This window comes from Anguilla rostrata, chromosome 18, assembly GCF_018555375.3.
Source record: "Anguilla rostrata isolate EN2019 chromosome 18, ASM1855537v3, whole genome shotgun sequence".
Taxonomy (NCBI): domain Eukaryota; kingdom Metazoa; phylum Chordata; class Actinopteri; order Anguilliformes; family Anguillidae; genus Anguilla; species Anguilla rostrata.
Window position 1 is genome coordinate 5060902 of NC_057950.1, and position 18466 is coordinate 5079367.

The window sequence follows — 18466 nt, forward strand, 5'->3', positions numbered from 1 at the left end:
CTTGGTATATTTAAAGCATTTCTGTTGGTTGCCACAGATACATTTTGTTGAGCTATGATGTATCAACAATGATGGATTACAATTACAAACAACGTTTTTTTCTGTACATATTTATATTGCAATATCACAATCTGTATGTTTTATAATTCATTAGTTAAGTAATTGTTCCGTTTTGTCCCCTTGTGTTTACTTTGACCAATCATATTTTTAGAATCCAATCAAGCTAATGTCTTGTCAGTGCAGGTGTGGCGTCATTTTTATATTGCTAATTATATTGTGTAAGGTATACAGTTGCATGCATTCGCATCGGGAGTTAGCCTGTGTCGGATTTCGTAGGTATATCAATATCTGTGTGTTGGAATGATAATGAGAGCAACAGGAGAAAAGCTCGGGTTGTGGGCTAAACACGGAATCGGATATGCAACACTTAAAAAAAAAAGAAACAAAAACAAAATTAGACTGCTGAAGTTTTCTCAGCCAACTTCATCTGTATTAGAATTTTCTTAAATTTTATCAATTTTTAGCAAGTCTGAACACTTTTGGTTTGCGTTTTGGTCTCTCGAGCCACCGTAAGTTTCAACTACCGACGTCACAGCCTATCATATAGGGGTCTTGCTAGAAAAAAGAAATGTTACTAACAATACTGTTTATTCGCAGTGGGTAAACCTATTTTTTACAGTCTCTGGGGTAAACTAAGTAATTCTGTTTAGCGATTAACTATAGTGGGTTTTTAATTGTATTTTTGTTAAATTTTTACCTGATAATTTTGAATGTGTTACCTTTTCAGTCGGGCAAAATCCAAGACAGCTCTACCTAAAGACCCAAGATTCACGTGGAGTGTTGTGAAGCCGCAGGAATATTTCGGAAGCAGAAATTATTTTCCTTATTTCCATAGCAAAGGAGTCATTCCGTCATTCCTGCGTACATCTGCACGGATTTCGTATCGTGGTAAGTTATTGTATAGGGTTATAAGAAAACCGACTCGAGGGAAATGAAGAACAGAGGTGGTGGCGGATGTGGTATAGACAACCGGCTGAAACAGCGAGTTGAACAGGTAACTAAAGAGGCTAAACAGCGTCTTTACTGTTGAGCGTACAGTTAGGCGTTAACTTGTTTTTATGTATGTTTTTATTAGCGTGCCACAAATGTAAAGTTAGTTTGCTAGAGTGTGCTGTGAGCTAGGTTTACTGGAACTTCCGCAACGCTAGCTACATGTATTGTCTTTCATGCAACCGAATTAATGTGACTGTATTGTTAATGTCTAACGTTTGTGTCCCGTTCGGCCATGTATCAGTATTTGAGCTCACAGACAAGTCGATATGTCGACATTGGAGCGATGGCAGAACACCTCCAGAGGCTCTACAGGTGAGGTTCTCTCCCAGCTGTCGGTCACACGGGTAGCCTAACGTTACCTTGGCTAGTGTAACTCCAGGGTGTCCGTTAGACTGGTTCAAACATTGGCGCGACAGTTCTAATTTCTGACGTGGTTCACAAGTTAAAGTTGGTTTGATCGGGATTTTATTAAAGTAACCTATTCCAAATGTTTTTCCAGAATGGAATATGGACGACGAAACAAAACTGCATTTAGGATACAGGTGGAGAAAGGTGAGAGAATGTAGTGTTCTTTTTTTAATGGATTCAATATGCTAAGGTTATTTCAACTTACTGATGTTAATTCTGTTATTCCAGTGAGATTGAATAATTGCTCAATTAATTTTCCTCATCAATATAATAATATGTCTTGTCATTTAAAAAGTCTTATAATTTTGATGTTGATGTGCTCACCGATTTACATTTTAATGAACCCTATTTAATTAAATGAATATACCAGCCGTGTAACCACATACGCTGCATATGAATGCAGAAGAACTTCAAACTCTTTTCCGCCTTCTTCATTTATGGTTAAAATATCTGTTTATTGAACCATGCAGATGTATATTCTTTAGTGTCACTGAGCAATAAAATTCTATGTATTTTTAAGTTGGTGTCAAAGCACTGTGCACCCTGTCTTATCCAAAAAGGGCCAGTGTGGGTGCAGTTTTTTGTTTTAGCCCAGTGCTACCACACCTGATTCAACTAATTAACTAATCATGGTCCTCAATCAAGACCTTGTTAAGTAGAATCAGGTGTCATGGTGCTGGGCTAAAACAAAAACCTGCACCCACACCGGCCCTTTTCGGATAAGATTGTGGGGGACCCCTGGCATATTAGTATAAACAGTGTGTCAGCATCTGTATTGCCTGAATTGAGTGTAGGTTGTTCGCAGATCCAGTAGAGGGCAGACTTTTACTTGCATAACTGCTGTATTCCTTTCATTTTCCCTTCAATTGCTTTGCAGTGCATGGAGTGATATGCAGCGAGGCTGGCATCACTGATTTGGAGAGCAAGCATTTGGCCAAAAGGGCCAGACACAGTCAGGGAGCTGACAGGTCAGTGCTCAGAGTTCCCTCGTTCCAGTTTGAGCAGCATTCTGATAATGACCCATGTCAGAGATCCAACTTGTTCTTGATCTTTTATTCTGAACAGGGATGAGGTTAGCCTCTCAGACGACTCTTCAGACAGCGAAGATGATGTGCCTGACAACGTGGTAAATTAATTGCAAAATATTCTCTTAGGAATCTTTTTTTTATTTTTTTGATGCCATTAGCACTATTGATTTTAGGGTCCTTTTCAAAAGTGCTTGCATTGCCTCTCACAGCCCAGCAATCAGATGAACAGCTCCCTGACGTCCCTGTACCGAAAAGGGGTTCCGGAGGGGGGCAGCCCTGCACCCGGGGAGCCGTCGGGGGACGGTCCCGTCACAGCCCCCGTCGTTGGCACCGTTCCCCCGGGGACCAGAGTGTCCAGGGGGGGCTGGTTCATCGACAGGGGCCGGGGGGTCGAGGAGAAGAACATCCTGATCGACCTTTCTCAGGAGGATGACGCCAACTCGACGGTACACTGATTATGCGTATTAACTATAACCTTCAATTCGGTTTAGAAAGGTTGCAGATTGTCAGTGTTTTAGCATTACTCACTCCTGTAATGGGTTGCAGTCATGCCCATACAATTTCTTCATTCAACATTATAGAGATGGATAAAGGTGATGGGCTGGCAACCTGTCCACAGGGCTAACTTTTATATACCTTGCGTTGATTCACACATCAGAAATCATGGTACCTTTCCCCCCACCCTGTAAGCCGCTCCCTGGAAAACGTCTGTAGTATCATTACATGTAAAAATTTATGTGAAATAAGATCTTCCCAAAAATATTGCACCATCGTGAAAAGCAGTAGAATGTATAAGAGAATTCTACTGTATGTCAGCTGGGGTGATCTCTAAGTCTGACTGACTGGCAGTACAATGTGCCACAGCCTTCTTATAGTTGGACCTGGTGGAACTGCAGCACTTTGATATAACTGTAGCCATTGCATAGCTTAGTACATTCTAACAGTTTAGTTCAACATTGAGTGTGCTGCTTACTTGTCAGCCAGGTTCAATATTTGAAATTGAGTGCCATCTTCAGTGAGCTGTCTCAGCTTTACTGCTCTGCCATTGGACAGGGATGGAAGAATTGCACAGGTATGCGGATTTACGGTGTCACAGAGCTAACCTGCAGCAACTGTGTGGTTATTGGAGACTCTGCACAATAAACCAAAAACATGCTCACCTGATTGACAACCCACCAAGTTAAGTGAATGCTTGGTGTATGTAGATTGTAAAATGTGGAATTGAGAAAAGATACGAAGACTTTGTGGCCTTGTGGTCTTGCAAAGATGCCTGCACTTCTTGTGGCCTTTGGCCCACTGGTTAAGTTGACCTTTCTAACACCCACAGAAGCATGCTGATGTTCCCATGCTGGAGGCAGAGAAGAAGCTGAAGAAGAACAGACTGAAAAAAGGAAAGAGAAGGAAAGAAGGAGATTTTCAGGGCGTTGATGGAGATGTGGAGGCCAGCATTATGAACAAGAAAGGTAAATTCTGCACATTACTGCACAAATCTCTTGATGTGCCGGTCAGTGTTCGTTCCTCCTCTCACCAGTGGTCATGAGCTTTGCGTACTCAACGAGATGGCAAATACAAATGGCCAAATGGGGTTTCTCTGCATGATGGTGGTGCTTTACTCTCTGTGGTAGGGTAAGGAACTCAGCCTAACTCAGAGGACTTTAGAATAGATCTGCTGCTGCTTCACATTGAGAGGAGCCAGTTGGGGTGGTTCTGACTGGTGAGGAGGCCCCAGGGCACCTCCTTTCGGAGGTGTATGGGCTCGTCTATCTCGGACGAGCCCCCAGGACAGACCCAGGGATCACGTCTCCCAGCTGGCCGGGGGACACTTTGGCCTCCCCCAGGATGAGCTAGGGACGGTTGCTAGGTAAAGGCTCATCTGGGCTGCTTTGCTTGCCCTGTTGCCACCGCAAACCCTGATTTTGACCTAGTGGAACGAGAAAGGGGATGGTTCAGTTAAGCCACCCAATATTATATTTTTAGTTTGGTTTTATTTTTTCCATCTAGATTGCTTTGACAATCATTGCACTCTGTTCAAATATTCTGTTCTGTTCAAGGCTTCATTTGTCAAAGTCTAATCATTAAAGTGGCCTAGCCTTTCTTCTTTTACTGTGTTTTCCATACTTTTCCACGGAAGTGAACCCCCCTAATGTTTCTCTGGTCCGTCGCTTCCCCAGCCAGGACGAAAACCCCAGAGCTCCAGTACTCCCTTGTGAAGTTTGAGGACGTTGGCGGCAGTGAGGAGACGCTGAAGGTGAACCGTTCACAGTCATTCTCTGGTTGAGTCATTCTCTGGTGGCGGCCATTACGTTTCTTCTGAGTGCCGTGATACGGGCCTGTTTAGATGCGGGTGCCGTATGCTGTGTGAACCACTGAAACACAGAGCCAAGATGGGCTGAATGGCCTGTTCTCATCAAACGTTTCTGCATTCTAGAAGGTTTCCACGGAGACGCAGAGTTCTGCCGTTGGGCAATTTGTTCTTGCTTGTTCACTGCAGCGATTGGCCAAACTAACAGTTTGGCGATGGTAAATAAATTAACAGGGGGACTGCGGAGATTGGTGTCACGCAGTGGAAGGAATGGACTCGGCTGTTGACTTGAGAGAGTAGGAATGCACATTTCTGTATCACGGCTCACACTGTGTACAAGTGGGGCTTTCATAAGCGGAGGTAATGCTGTTGACTTGGGAAAGGAATGCATGTGTTTTAAAGGCACCAGTGGAGTCGCTGATGTAAGAAAGAAAAGAAGAAAAAAAACTGCATGCTCCGCAGTGCATCTGCTTTGTTGCGAGAATTAGAAACTGATTAGCATAGGTTAGATCACTGAACCTATCTTATTGCATCTTATTGAACCTGTGTTTTGTAGTTGTCCATGACCATGAAATGCACTTTTTTTACGTCGCTTTGGATAAAAGCGTCTGCCAAATAAATGGAATGTAATGTAAGATCAGAATAATGTTGACTGCGTGAACTGGACTGTGTTCCTGGCTATGAACAACTGTACGAAATTATTAGTACCTTATCAAACCTGCGTTTTGTAGTTGTTCCAATGACCTCGATATGCACTTACTGTACGTCGCTTTGGATAAAAGCGTCTGCCAAATAAATGCAATGTAATGATTTCTGTTGATTTTTAAAGCGGGACGGGGAGTAAGTGTCCGGATGGGGCGGCGGTTTGATCCGTGAAAATTTGACGTTCGCAGGAGGTGTGCAAGCTGCTGATCCACATGCGGCACCCGGAGGTGTACCAGCGGCTGGGCGTGGTCCCCCCGCGCGGGTTCCTCCTGCACGGGCCCCCGGGCTGCGGGAAGACTCTGCTGGCCCAGGCGGTGGCGGGGGTGAGCGCGTAATCAGCGACGCACACCTGGGCGCTCCGGGTTTCTCAGCGATGCCCACCTGGGCGTGCTCCTGGTTCATCAGCGATGCCCACCTGGGCGTGCTCCTGGTTCATCAGCGATGCTCACCTGGGCGTGCTCCTGGTTCATCAGCGACGCACACCTGGGCGCTCCAGGTTTCTCAGCGATGCTCACCTGGGCGCTCCTGGTTTATGAGCGATGCCCACCTGGGCGTGCTCCTGGTTCATCAGCGCTGCGCACACCTGGAGCCTCCTGGCTCATTAGTTACAATGGGAGCGCTGTGCCGGGTAATGGTGGATAAGAATCATCTGTGCTCGTTATGATGAGGCTGCGGGTTCACATCCCAGGAGCGGCAGGGACACCGCACCCTTGAGCTTTTACCTTAACTGTTTCAGTAAAATGCAGAAGGCGTTAAATGGGTGGTGTGGGAATATGCACACAGTGTAAGCTGGATAAGTGGGTCTGCTAAACAATTAAAGCAGTTTATTAAATTATAAATACCTGATGCTGATTTCCCCTGTGTGTGCTTGTATATTTGTGTGGGTGTGTGCACGCTCATGCGTGTGTGTGTGTGTGTGTGTGTGTACACGTCCGTGCCTGTGTGTGTTTGTGTATTTACTTGTGTGGGTGTGTGTGCGTACATGCACGTGTATGTGCGTTTGTGTATTTATGTATGTGTGCACGTGCATGTGTGCACGTGTGTGTGTGTTCGTGTATTTGTGTGTGTACACGCACATGCGTATGTGTGTGTGTGCATGTGTGTCTATGTGTGTGTGTGTGTGTGTGTGCGCGCGTGTGTGTAAATACAGGAAATGGAGCTGCCCATGCTGAAGGTGTCTGCCCCAGAGCTGGTGTCGGGCGTGTCGGGGGAGTCGGAGCAGAAGCTGCGGGAGCTCTTTGAGCAGGCTGTGGTAAGCGCTCCGTCACGGCAGACTGAGGGGGGGGGGGCGGGCGGGCGGGCGGGCGGGGTGTGCAAGGCGTTGCCTGGCAACTGTCGGGGGTGAGTGCTGAGATGACCTGCAGGTCGCGGTGTGATGACGCTGTGAATGGTCTGTTCAGAATCTGATTCTTTAATGACCACACAGCCAAGGCTGGTGGAATATTGTGAGCGGTACAGAACAGTAAAAACAGCAGGGTCCCAACATTTAACGCCAACATCACAATAATTCCTAACACAAACAGCATGGGACAACATGGGACATCCCAGGCCAGTTGTGCCATGCTGGTGTGTAATTCCGGAAGGTGCCGGACGGAGGAAGTCTGAACTGACCCGATTTTTCCCTCGCGCTTGCAGAGCAGCGCTCCGTGCATCCTGTTCATCGACGAGATCGACGCCATCACCCCGAAGCGGGAGGTGGCCTCCAAGGACATGGAGAGGAGGATCGTGGCGCAGATGCTCACCTGCATGGACGGTAGGAGCCCGGGGCCGGTGGCCATGCGAGCTCCGAAAACCCCAGCTGTGTTTGATCTGGACCGCGGCCAAGATCTGTCCGCCGAGCAGGCGCTTTATTTCTGTTTACACAGCCACGGTTTTACTGCGCGCCTCGCATTCGTCACGCGTGAACGTAATCGCTTCAGGAGAAGTTATAAAGCAGTAAAACGGGGGGGGGGGGGGCGGGGGGTGATTTGAGGAACTGCTGCAGAGTCCGTTACACCGTCTCCTCCCGTGTCCCGCCTCTCTCCTTTTCGGCAGATCTGAACTCCTTGGCCGTCGCGGCGCAGGTCCTGGTCATCGGCGCCACCAATCGGCCGGACTCTCTGGACCCGGCGTTGCGCAGGGCGGGCCGCTTCGACCGGGAGATCTGTCTGGGGATCCCGGACGAAGGAGCCAGATTCAGGTGAGGTTCAGGGGCCGGGGGCCCGAACACTGCAGGTTTAAATTATGGATGGTGCAATGGCGTGCTGCTCCTGGAGTGACGTTGTTACTTTCTGATGTAGGCGTCACACAAATTTGCCACGGCATCTATTTCTCCTTTCTTTTCTTTTTTGGAGGGAACTTGTTCTACGGCAAGAGTCAGGCATCTGTATGTGACCTTGAGGCTGGGTTATGACCCACTTAAACTTAGTCAGACCTGTAGAACTGAAGCCGTTAGTCTTCAAATTGCGTACATCATCAGCAATCTGACCGAAGCATTAGGACAATCAGAGTGCTTTAAATAACCAAGTACTAAAACTAGTTTGTGGAAAACGAAGAGCAAGAAGCTGAACGTTGTAGATCTATAGCATCAGTAATGAATGAGATCTTGAACCTTGTCACTAACCGCAGTCACCCCAGAAATTTCAAACGAGCATCCAGTGAGCTTGATGCGGCAGCGTGCTTTTAATAGAACTGTGAGCGTGCGCCATGGTGACAGCCAATGGGCTGGCGGATGGTGGTGCTGCTCGCTGGGCTAAGCTCCCCCCCCCCCGCAGGATCCTGAGGACCCTGTGCCGGAAGCTGAAGCTGCCGGAGGGCTTCGACCTCCAGCGGCTGGCGCGCCTCACCCCGGGGTACGTGGGCGCCGACCTCATGGCGCTGTGCCGCGAGGCGGCGGTGGGCGCCGTGAACCGGGTGCTGCTGGAGACCCAGGAGAGCCGCGCCCTGGCGGAGCGGACCCCCGGGCCTGCTGAGGGACGGGACGGCTGCGATTCTGAGCCCCGCACGGGGAACCAGGACGGCTGCGTTTCCGAGCCCCACACGGGGAACCAGGAGATGGCGGATCCCGGCCCTGCTGCAGAGGGAGGGGTCCAGGCCTCCACTGTGGCCACACCAGGACAGGTCGCCACCGAGGTCAGTCACACCAGAGGTCATGTGCAGTGCACACAGTCAAACCCCACGTGATATCAAACCTCACGTGAAATCAGACCCCATGTGAAATCAGACCCCATGAGAAATCAGACTCCATTAGAAATGGAGTGTCCATCAGCTTTGGCTGTTTGCTGCCAAATCAATTGAATTGTTATTTCCCCCAACTTGTGTGTGTTTGGAAAGCCCTTTTAAATGACACCCATTTGGAGGTATTTGAAGCTTCCCTCTCCAATCAGTATGCATGGAATCTTATGCAAAGTCTCCAATAAAATTTCAATGAAAATTACTAGTCAGTAAATGAATAAATAAATGAAAACCACTATGGTTACATAATAAAATTTTAAAAAATACTACAGAGGTACCAAGGAACCTTTATGGTAATTCTGATGTCTCATCGAAGCCAATAGAGAAGTAAACTGTGCCTCTTCCTCCTGGCCACCAGGGGGAGCTGTATCGGCTGCTGGCCCTGCTGAAGAGCTCCAGCGCGCTGACGGAGGGGCAGCTGGCCGGCCTCTGCATCCTGATGTCGGACTTCCAGGCCGCCCTGTCCTGCGTGCAGCCCTCGGCCAAGCGGGAGGGCTTCGCCACCGTGCCCGACGTGACCTGGGACGACATCGGGGCCCTGCAGGACATCCGCGAGGAGCTCACCATGGCCATCCTGGTAGGGCCTCCCCCCGCACTTCCCTTGTAAATCCCCCTCTGGCATTTTACATTCAAGTGGTAAAGTGCGTGTTCTTTTTCTGATGCAAATGTTAGGGATTTTTTTTTAAATAAATTGGTGACAATAAATATTTTAACGTAAAAATAAATAAATATAATTTAAATAAAAAATTTACATTTTTGTATTATTATTATTATAGATTTTTTACTTTCATAGTTTTGCCTACCTGGAAGCCTTGTTCATTCTGAAATGACCAAAAACATAACTCCAAACCAAACTCCAGCCCTTGTCGTTCGGGCCTAATTAAGATCTCTCTGTCAAATTGTAAATGATTTACAAACTAGAATGTTCTCCCGTGGTTTGTGTGTTGTGTCATGTGGCTGTGGCTGTGTGAGGGGGGGCAGACACTCGAGCAGGGCAGCAGAGGCCAGATGGCCAGCTCAGGGGCCTGAATGTGGTCTTTGTGTGGCCTGGCCTGGCCTGGCCTGGCCTGGGTTGCGTGAGGACAGTGAGCCTGTTGTCTGGTTGCAGGCCCCCGTGCGGAATCCGGAGCAGTTCAGGGCCCTGGGGCTAAGCGCTCCGGCCGGGGTGCTCCTGGCTGGCCCCCCCGGCTGCGGAAAGACCCTGCTGGCTAAGGTACTTCCACCCATCCCAAACCCCCCACCTCTTTTTTTTGAGAGTGCACTTTCACTCAGTTGAACTAGTTAGTGTTTTTTGTGATTGCTCTGAACCGTGTCTGTGTAGACAAAAAAAACATTATTATATATTATTATTCAAATTTGAAGATGGAACTAGGCAAGTAGTACTAGACAATGTGTGTCCTATATTAGTTTTAGAGGACTTTAGAGGTGCCATATAAGGTTTGTGATTAATGATTTCTTTACTTTAATTGTGTGCTAAATGTGTAACAGGCTGTTGCCAATGAGTCTGGGCTGAACTTCATCTCGGTCAAGGGTCCAGAGCTGCTGAACATGGTAAGTAAATTCAGTCCTCCTTGAAACTGCAACTTTGTAAAAACCGTTTGGGTTCACTCCTTCAGTAATGTCCCGTTTGAATGAGCACCAGGGACCCATGATGTGTACATATCCAGTAACACACTAAAACCTCTTCAGTTTTGTACAATTTGGAATATTATTTTATTAGTTTTTCTATCCCTTGTTTATTAGTGGATAAATATTTTTCTTATGACAAAGAAACAGGACTGAGTGAATGAGTCCAGAGTCTGGCATTGGTACGATGTTGGTATGATGAATATTGAATTTTTTTTCTTCTCCTTCCCCAGTACGTGGGAGAGAGTGAGAGGGCTGTCCGTCAGGTGTTTCAGAGAGGCCAAAACTCCGCCCCTTGCGTTATCTTCTTCGATGAGATCGACGCCCTCTGCCCCCGACGATCTGGATACGAGGTTGGAGTCCAGCCCCGCCGCCCGCTTGTCTCTTTCAGCTCTGAATTACGGTCCGACTGTGTGAAGGGCGAATGGTTCTGAAATACCTGCTTGTGATTTACTGTCATTTAAGCCATGCACATGTTATTATTGGATTAATTTTCTGTCCTGGAAGAGATGGGTAAGCTTATGAAAATTAACCATAGACATGCTAAACTGCTGGACATGCTGGACGGAGTGTGGCACAGTGGGTAAGGAACTGCGCTTGTAACCGAAAGGTCGCAGGTTCGATTCCCGGGTAGGACACTGCCGTTGTACCCTTGAGCAAGGTACTTAACCTGCATTGCTTCAGTATATATCCAGCTGTATAAATGGATACAATGTAAAGTGCTATGTAAAAAAGTTGTGTAAGTCGCTCTGGATAAGAGCGTCTGCTAAATGCCTGTAATGTAATGTAATGTAATGTAAACGCACAATCCATAAACGGGCCTTCCGGGACATGATTTATTATGTTTAGCACGTGCAACCAGTCCCTTCCCCTGGGTTTGTAATATGATTTGATTAAGCGTAGCCTGCTAGCGCAGCACAGAAAAGGGGCGTGGCTGCTGTGACGTGTCCCGTCTCTTCTGTGTTTGACCGCAGTCGGGGGCCAGCGTCCGCGTCGTCAACCAGCTGCTCACCGAGATGGACGGCCTGGAGGCCCGACGACAGGTCTTCATCATGGCCGCCACCAACCGACCAGGTGGGAGGAGTTACGCGCCGCCGGCTCCGCCTGCCTGAATTCAAAACTCGAGCGACTGTTTAACCGCTCGGTGTCACGTCTGTCGCCGTTCCTCACTGCGTGACTTTGGGCGTCCGTTGGCGTGTGGCCCCGGGGGGTTGTGGGTAAATGAGTGACTCGGGGCCTGCTTGCCGTTTGCAGACATCATCGACCCCGCCGTCCTCCGGCCCGGTCGTCTGGACAAGACCTTGTACGTGGGGCTGCCCCCTCCGCCCGACCGGCACGCCATCCTGCTCACAATCACCAAGGTAACCCGCGCGGTGTATACACAGCCAGGACTTCCTGGTTCGCAACCCGAGAGATCTGTACCCTCAGGTACTTACGGAAAAAAATAATAATAATAATAATAAGAACTGAACTGCGATTTAGGTTTAGATTACAATTGGCATACATTACCCTTCAAAATTGCCTGCCAAGAAAAAAATCCTTTTCAGGAAGTCCCTTTGCAGTGGTGGAAGTGAAGGTCAGTGAGATAATGATGTGACAGCAAAGGCAGCGCCTGAGCAGGGAGAGGAGGAAATGAGCCTTAATGGGGGGAAGTGAGAGGAGCGGGGATTTTAACGAGTTTCTCCCTTTCTCTCTGTCTCAGGGTGGCACTAAGCCCAAACTGGCGGCGGACGTCAACCTGGAGGAGATCGCCAGCGACGGGCGCTGCGACTGCTTCACGTGAGCGTGGAACTGATTCGGCGTGGAAAACGTTTTCCATCGAGTCATTTTTAACACTGTTTTTATGGCCAAAGGCAGCACCACCTCCAGGTGCTGTTGAGTTGTTATTTTTGTGCTCTGAAGCATCCAGTTTCAGTTCTCGGGCATCCTGTGGTGAACGTGCATGTGTGGCCGTATCCCACTAGGTTATTATTATTATGATTACTATTATTATTATTTGTCACACACCGTGACAGCCTTGAGAGAGAGTTTTGACGATTCCAGTTTTTACCAGTGTCTTATCACATTACGAGATAAGAGAGTGAGCACATTCTACACCCACAAACAGACATGTAAAACAAGTCAATGAAAATCTTCACCCTTCCCCCTCTCGAGTTCCAGGCCAAAATATTTTTTTTTTAAAGAAATCAAAGCAAACAGAAATGCAGCAAACAAAGCTTTTCAGCTTTCGCCTTGTTCAGCTGACCAGCTCCTCTGCTTTTCTGCTACGTTACTTCGGCTTTGTCTCTCTCTCTCTCTCTCTCTCTCTCTCTCCCTTTCTCTCTCTCTCCCTTTCCCTCTCTCTCTCCCTCTCTCTCTCTCTCTCTCTCCCTTTCCCTCTCTCTCTCTCCCTCCCTCTCTCTCTCTCTGTCTCTGTCTCTCTCTCCCTCTCTCTCTCTCTCTCCCCCTCTCTACCTCTCCCTCTCTCGCTCGCTCTCTCTCTCTCTCTCTCGGTGTGAGCTCCGGGCCTCAGCCCCGCCCTCTGGGGAGGAGCACACCTGTACGCACCTGGGCTGATCTGTTAAAACAGCCCCAGGTGTGTGTGCTCTCTCCGCCGGTAGGCGTGGCTGAGGCTACTCTGGTGGAGCGGCACGTTATTATAATTATTATTATTATTATAATTATAATTATTATTATTATTATTATTATTATTATTACTGATGCTGAAGTTCACCCTGCGTGTGATGTGGTGCAGGTGCTCTGTTTAAATGTGTCTCGGTGTTAAGGCCTGTGAATGTGTGTCTCGTCCCATGGCAGACCTGTCTGCCTGGGTCAGAGGCCTGTCTCAACGACTGAGAAGCCTCCCATCAAACCCCCTCACTGTAGAGTCACTCTGCTACCTCCACCCGAACACCTCCTCCACCTGTAAGAGTTCACTCTGCTACCTCCACTCACACACCTCCTCCACCTGTAAGAGTTCACTCTGCTACCTCCACCCGCACACCTCCTCCACCTGTGAGAGTTCACTCTGCTACCCCCACCCACACACCTCCTCCACCTGTAAGAGTTCTCTGCTACCCCACTACACCTCCTCCACCTGTAAGAGTTCATCTGCTACCCCCACTCACACACCTCCTCCACCTGTAAGAGTTCACTCTGCTACCCCCACTCACACACCTCTTCCACCTGTAAGAGTTCACTCTGCTACCTCCACTCTCACACCTCCTCCACCTGTAAGAGTTCACTCTGCTACCCCCACTCACACACACCTTCCACCTGTAAGAGTTCACTCTGCTACCTCCACTCACACACCTCCTCCACCTGTAAGAGTTCACTCGTCCTTTCCTCCTTTCTCCCATGACAGACCTGACAAAACCCTTATTCCTGCAGCACTCTGCTGTTAAAGTACGCAGTAGTATTTTCAAGATCCTCACTTTTAACATTATTTTCTTTTGAAATATAATCTATTAGTTTCTGCTCTGAAAATACAATATCATATCTTTTATACTTTTTACTGAAGGAAAAGTATGTACTTTTCTACTTTTACTCTGAAACTATCACAGCTAATCACAGAAAATAAATTCAGCAAACCTTTCCGATAAATACTTTATTTTTGTTATCATTTTGACAGCCATAATACAAATGCGTAATACAAAAAAATGTTGCTGTATGACAATGTGATAGCTGTAAGCCACAATTCTCAAGCGCCTCGTTTACCTTCCTTTTCACTTCCTAAAGTACACTTCTGAACTCTCATGACTAGCCAAATGTTTTGCTTGGAGGGGATCCAGCATCTCTAGAATATGGATTAGCTAAAAGCCTCATTAACCCTGTTAAGGGTTTCCAATATAATTTGATTCTCTTATGTTGACGTACTGTGTTCCCTGCTTGCAGACACACACACACACACACACGCTCTTTAAAAAGATGAACATTAGTAATGTTGTGCTTGCCATTTTAACGTGCATGTGAGTAGGTTGCCACGGTAACGAGGGTGTCATCACTGTGCGCAGATCACGCCATCCCGGGTCCTTTGGCGGACATTAGGGTGAGCAGGCAGAACTTTGAAGATGCCTTCAGGAAAGTAAAGCCATCCGTGTCCAAGAAGGTGAGTAGCCAGTGTGCAGGTGAGGGTGAGCAAACACGCAGGTGCAGGTGAGGCTGCGGAAATGGTGTGTGTAAGTTTACACCAGGTGCATATAAATGTCTGTTCCTGAGTGACGTGATCATGTGGATATTGTGCGTATGGCAGTGTGCTCAGATCTGGCGTCTCAAAGGCTGGGTAGCTTTATTCAATTAAATCTTATTTGTATAGCGCTTTTTACAGAGAACTGTCACAAAGACACTTTACAGAGTAGCTTTAGCGTCCTGGTGTTTTTGTGCTTCCCTTCTCCCTGTGCTGAACTCACCATTGTTGCCCGTTGAATTTTTATCGGCGTAGCTGTGCACTTCCTGTGCGTGCGGTTGCATGCTTGTGCTTGTAATTGTTCGCGTCGAACTCGCCTGCCATTGCCTGGCTGTTTTTGGCACGTGGGCCAAATTTTAAAATTGCTTCCCGAAGACTCCACGTGAAATCTGCCCCAAGTGAGATGAGGGTAATGGGTACATTGCATTACAGTCATTTGGCCCACGCTTTTATCCAGAGCAATAAACCGTAGTGGGGAGCACCAGTGGTACTCTCTGCAATACAAAGATGCTGTTTCAAACAGAGAGTGTTTATTCACCAGGGTCCGCAGGGAGAGCAACCTGAAGGCCATCAGTTAGAGCTGTAGCCCCGTGCCAGATTACACCCTGCTCTACAGGGCTCTCGGTAACCCCTCCTAGGCCTCTCCGATGTTCTTCTGAGATTAGCATTATTATTCTTCTTCAGCATTATTTCTGTTATTTAATTTCATCCACTGCTAGACAGTCCTCTCTACTCGTTCGGGTTTGGAGCTAGGATAACGGTTAGGGTTAGGTTTCGGGTTAATAATCTTAAACGGCCTACCAAATTATCTGATGCCCCCTTTGCCCCCTGTTAAATGGGGGCAAAGTGCCAACATTTATGCAAGGGCAGTACAATAATGGTATTTCCATACTTGCTCTTCGGGTGCAAGCTAGGACTACTGCCCCCCCCCCCCCCCACATTATCCCGATGTGCCTGATTTTGAAACACTGCACTAAATTACCTTGAATACTATAGCAATATTGTGACAGCCTACAATCTTACTTATTCATTGAGACTAATTCTGAAACATTGATGAATTAAACGTGTATTCATGTCAATGTGTATGATTTTGTTGTCGCCAGTTGTTCATGGCAGTTTTCATAGAGGAAGATGTTATTTGTCCAGTCAAATGAAATTATATACCTTTTCAAAATGGTTGGTTGAATTAATTAATTTTTTTTACATATTCAGATTTTGAAATAGCATCAGCCTTTTTCATTTCTCCCTGTTTTTATGATTTTCATGTGTCTGTTATGTGGGAATTTACTGGATTTCCATACTTTTTATGGTCGTAAAATAGCCACAGATTTTTAGAAGCCGGACGGAATGCAACAGTTGCATAAAGTCTAGCCGTTGCGTGTGTGCTCCTGCAGTGTACATGCATGGAAGTAAATATACTTTATTGTGCACCAGCTTCACTGTAATTGACTGAGTTGCTCTTGCTGTATTTGAATGGGCTTGTGTCCACCATCTTGTTTTTTGTGAATGAGAGACGGGTTTCCCGAGCTCTGCGCCTCGTGTCTCCACAGGACCAGAAGATGTACGAGCTCTTGAGGGAGTCGCTCACCTGATGAGGCATCGTGGTGTCCGGCTTCTCGCCTGAAAATTTCCAGCGGGAACGCAGAGAAACATCTTGTTTGTGTAATTTCTTTTTAAATAAAAGAATGTTTTATAATTCAGAAAATCGATTTTTTCCCCCCCATTTCTCCTAGCCAGTTTGGAATGCTCAATCATGCTCACACTGCCTTGACCGTCGTTGTCTTGCTTCAGCGAGCATGGGCCACCCATATGGATGTCACACATTGATTGACTCTCGGTGGGCCTGGTGAACCCCAGTGAATATAAATAGGTATGAAGACATCCATGGTGAGGAATAGTTTTCGGTGGAAAATCTGCAAAACACATGGGACTATATTCTTCTGCCCTACGTGTGAAAATGTATCATTTTTTCATTTACAACAGGAGGAAATTGTTTATTCAACAGCACTGGTGAAATAAATGAACAGGAAAAATGTTTTCAGGTATTTATAGGGATTAATAAAATCAGCAAAATACATAAGACTATAGTCTTATGTCCAAAACGTGAAAAAACTTCAAAAGTTCTAAATATGTAATTATTGCATTCAGAATGAAGGGAAATCATGTTTATTCAACACCCCTGGTGAAAGAAATGAACAGAAACATGTTTGGAGGCATTTATAGCAATTAATTGTTTTCAGTGGAAAATCAGCAAAATACATAAGACTATAGTCTTATGTCCAAAACATGAAAAAACTTCAAAAATTCTAAATATGTAATATTTGCATGCAGAATGAAGGGAAATCATGTTTATTCAACACCCCTGGTGAAAGAAATGAGCAGAAACATGTTTGGAGGCATTTATAGCAATTAATTGTTTTCAGTGGAAAATCAGCAAAATACATAAGACTATAGTCTTATGTCCAAAACATGAAAAAACTTCAAAAATTCTAAATATGTAATATTTGCGTGCAGAATGAAGGGAAATCATGTTTATTCAACACCCCTGGTGAAAGAAATGAACAGAAAAATGTTTGGAGGCATTTATAGCAATTAATTGTTTTCAGTGGAAAATCAGCAAAATACATAAGACTATAGTCTTATGTCCAAAACATGAAAAAACTTCAAAAATTCTAAATATGTAATATTTGCATTCAGAATGAAGGGAAATCATGTTTATTCAACACCCCTGGTGAAAGAAATGAACAGAAACATGTTTGGAGGCATTTATAGCAATTAATTGTTTTCAGTGGAAAATCAGCAAAATACATAAGACTATAGTCTTATGTCCAAAACATGAAAAAACTTCAAAAAATCTAAATATGTAATATTTGCATTCAGAATGAAGGGAAATCATGTTTATTCAACACCCCTGGTGAAAGAAATGAGCAGAAAAATGTTTGGAGGCATTTATAGCAATTAATTGTTTTCAGTGGAAAATCAGCAAAATACATAAGACTATAGTCTTATGTCCAAAACATGAAAAAACTTCAAAAATTCTAAATATGTAATATTTGCATTGAGAATGAAGGGAAATCATGTTTATTCAACACCCCTGGTGAAAGAAATGAACAGAAACATGTTTGGAGGCATTTATAGCAATTAATTGTTTTCAGTGGAAAATCAGCAAAATACATAAGACTATAGTCTTATGTCCAAAACATGAAAAAACTTCAAAAATTCTAAATATGTAATATTTGCATTCAGAATGAAGGGAAATCATGTTTATTCAACACCCCTGGTGAAAGAAATGAGCAGAAAAATGTTTGGAGGCATTTATTGCAATTAATTGTTTTCAGTGGAAAATCAGCAAAATATATAAGACTATAGTCTTATGTCCAAAACATGAAAAAACTTCAAAAATTCTAAATATGTAATATTTGCATGCAGAATGAAGGGAAATCATGTTTATGCAACAGCCCTGGTAAAAGAAATGAGCAGAAAAATGTTTGGAGGCATTTATTGCAATTATTTGTTTTCAGTGGAAAATCAGCAAAATACATAAGACTATAGTCTTATGTCCAAAACATGAAAAAACTTCAAAAATTCTAAATATGTAATATTTGCATTCAGAATGAAGGGAAATCATGTTTATGCAACACCCCTGGTAAAAGAAATGAGCAGAAAAATGTTTGGAGGCATTTATTGCAATTAATTGTTTTCAGTGGAAAATCAGCAAAATACATAAGACTATAGTCTTATGTCCAAAACATGAAAAAACTTCAAAAATTCTAAATATGTAATATTTGCATTCATAATGAAGGGAAATCATGTTTATTCAACACCCCTGGTGAAAGAAATGAACAGAAACATGTTTGGAGGCATTTATAGCAATTAATTGTTTTCAGTGGAAAATCAGCAAAATACATAAGACTATAGTCTTATGTCCAAAACATGAAAAAACTTCAAAAATTCTAAATATGTAAT

General features: G+C 45.4%; 1 protein-coding gene across 1 annotated transcript; it reads left to right on the forward strand.

Moving 5' to 3' along the window:
- Window positions 1–691: 691 nt before the first annotated feature.
- Window positions 692–16205, forward strand: nvl (nuclear VCP like). Its single transcript, XM_064318123.1, has 23 exons — window positions 692–1054; window positions 1295–1365; window positions 1553–1605; window positions 2339–2429; window positions 2527–2587; window positions 2699–2935; window positions 3817–3952; window positions 4661–4737; window positions 5685–5819; window positions 6647–6748; window positions 7132–7249; window positions 7531–7675; window positions 8250–8607; window positions 9068–9286; window positions 9818–9922; window positions 10198–10260; window positions 10569–10688; window positions 11310–11409; window positions 11590–11696; window positions 12038–12115; window positions 13508–13637; window positions 14328–14422; window positions 16051–16205. Exons 1-23 carry the CDS (start codon window positions 992–994, stop codon window positions 16090–16092), a joined length of 2706 nt encoding a protein of 901 aa, XP_064174193.1. The 5' UTR covers window positions 692–991; the 3' UTR covers window positions 16093–16205.
- The last annotated feature ends 2261 nt before the right edge of the window (window positions 16206–18466 follow it).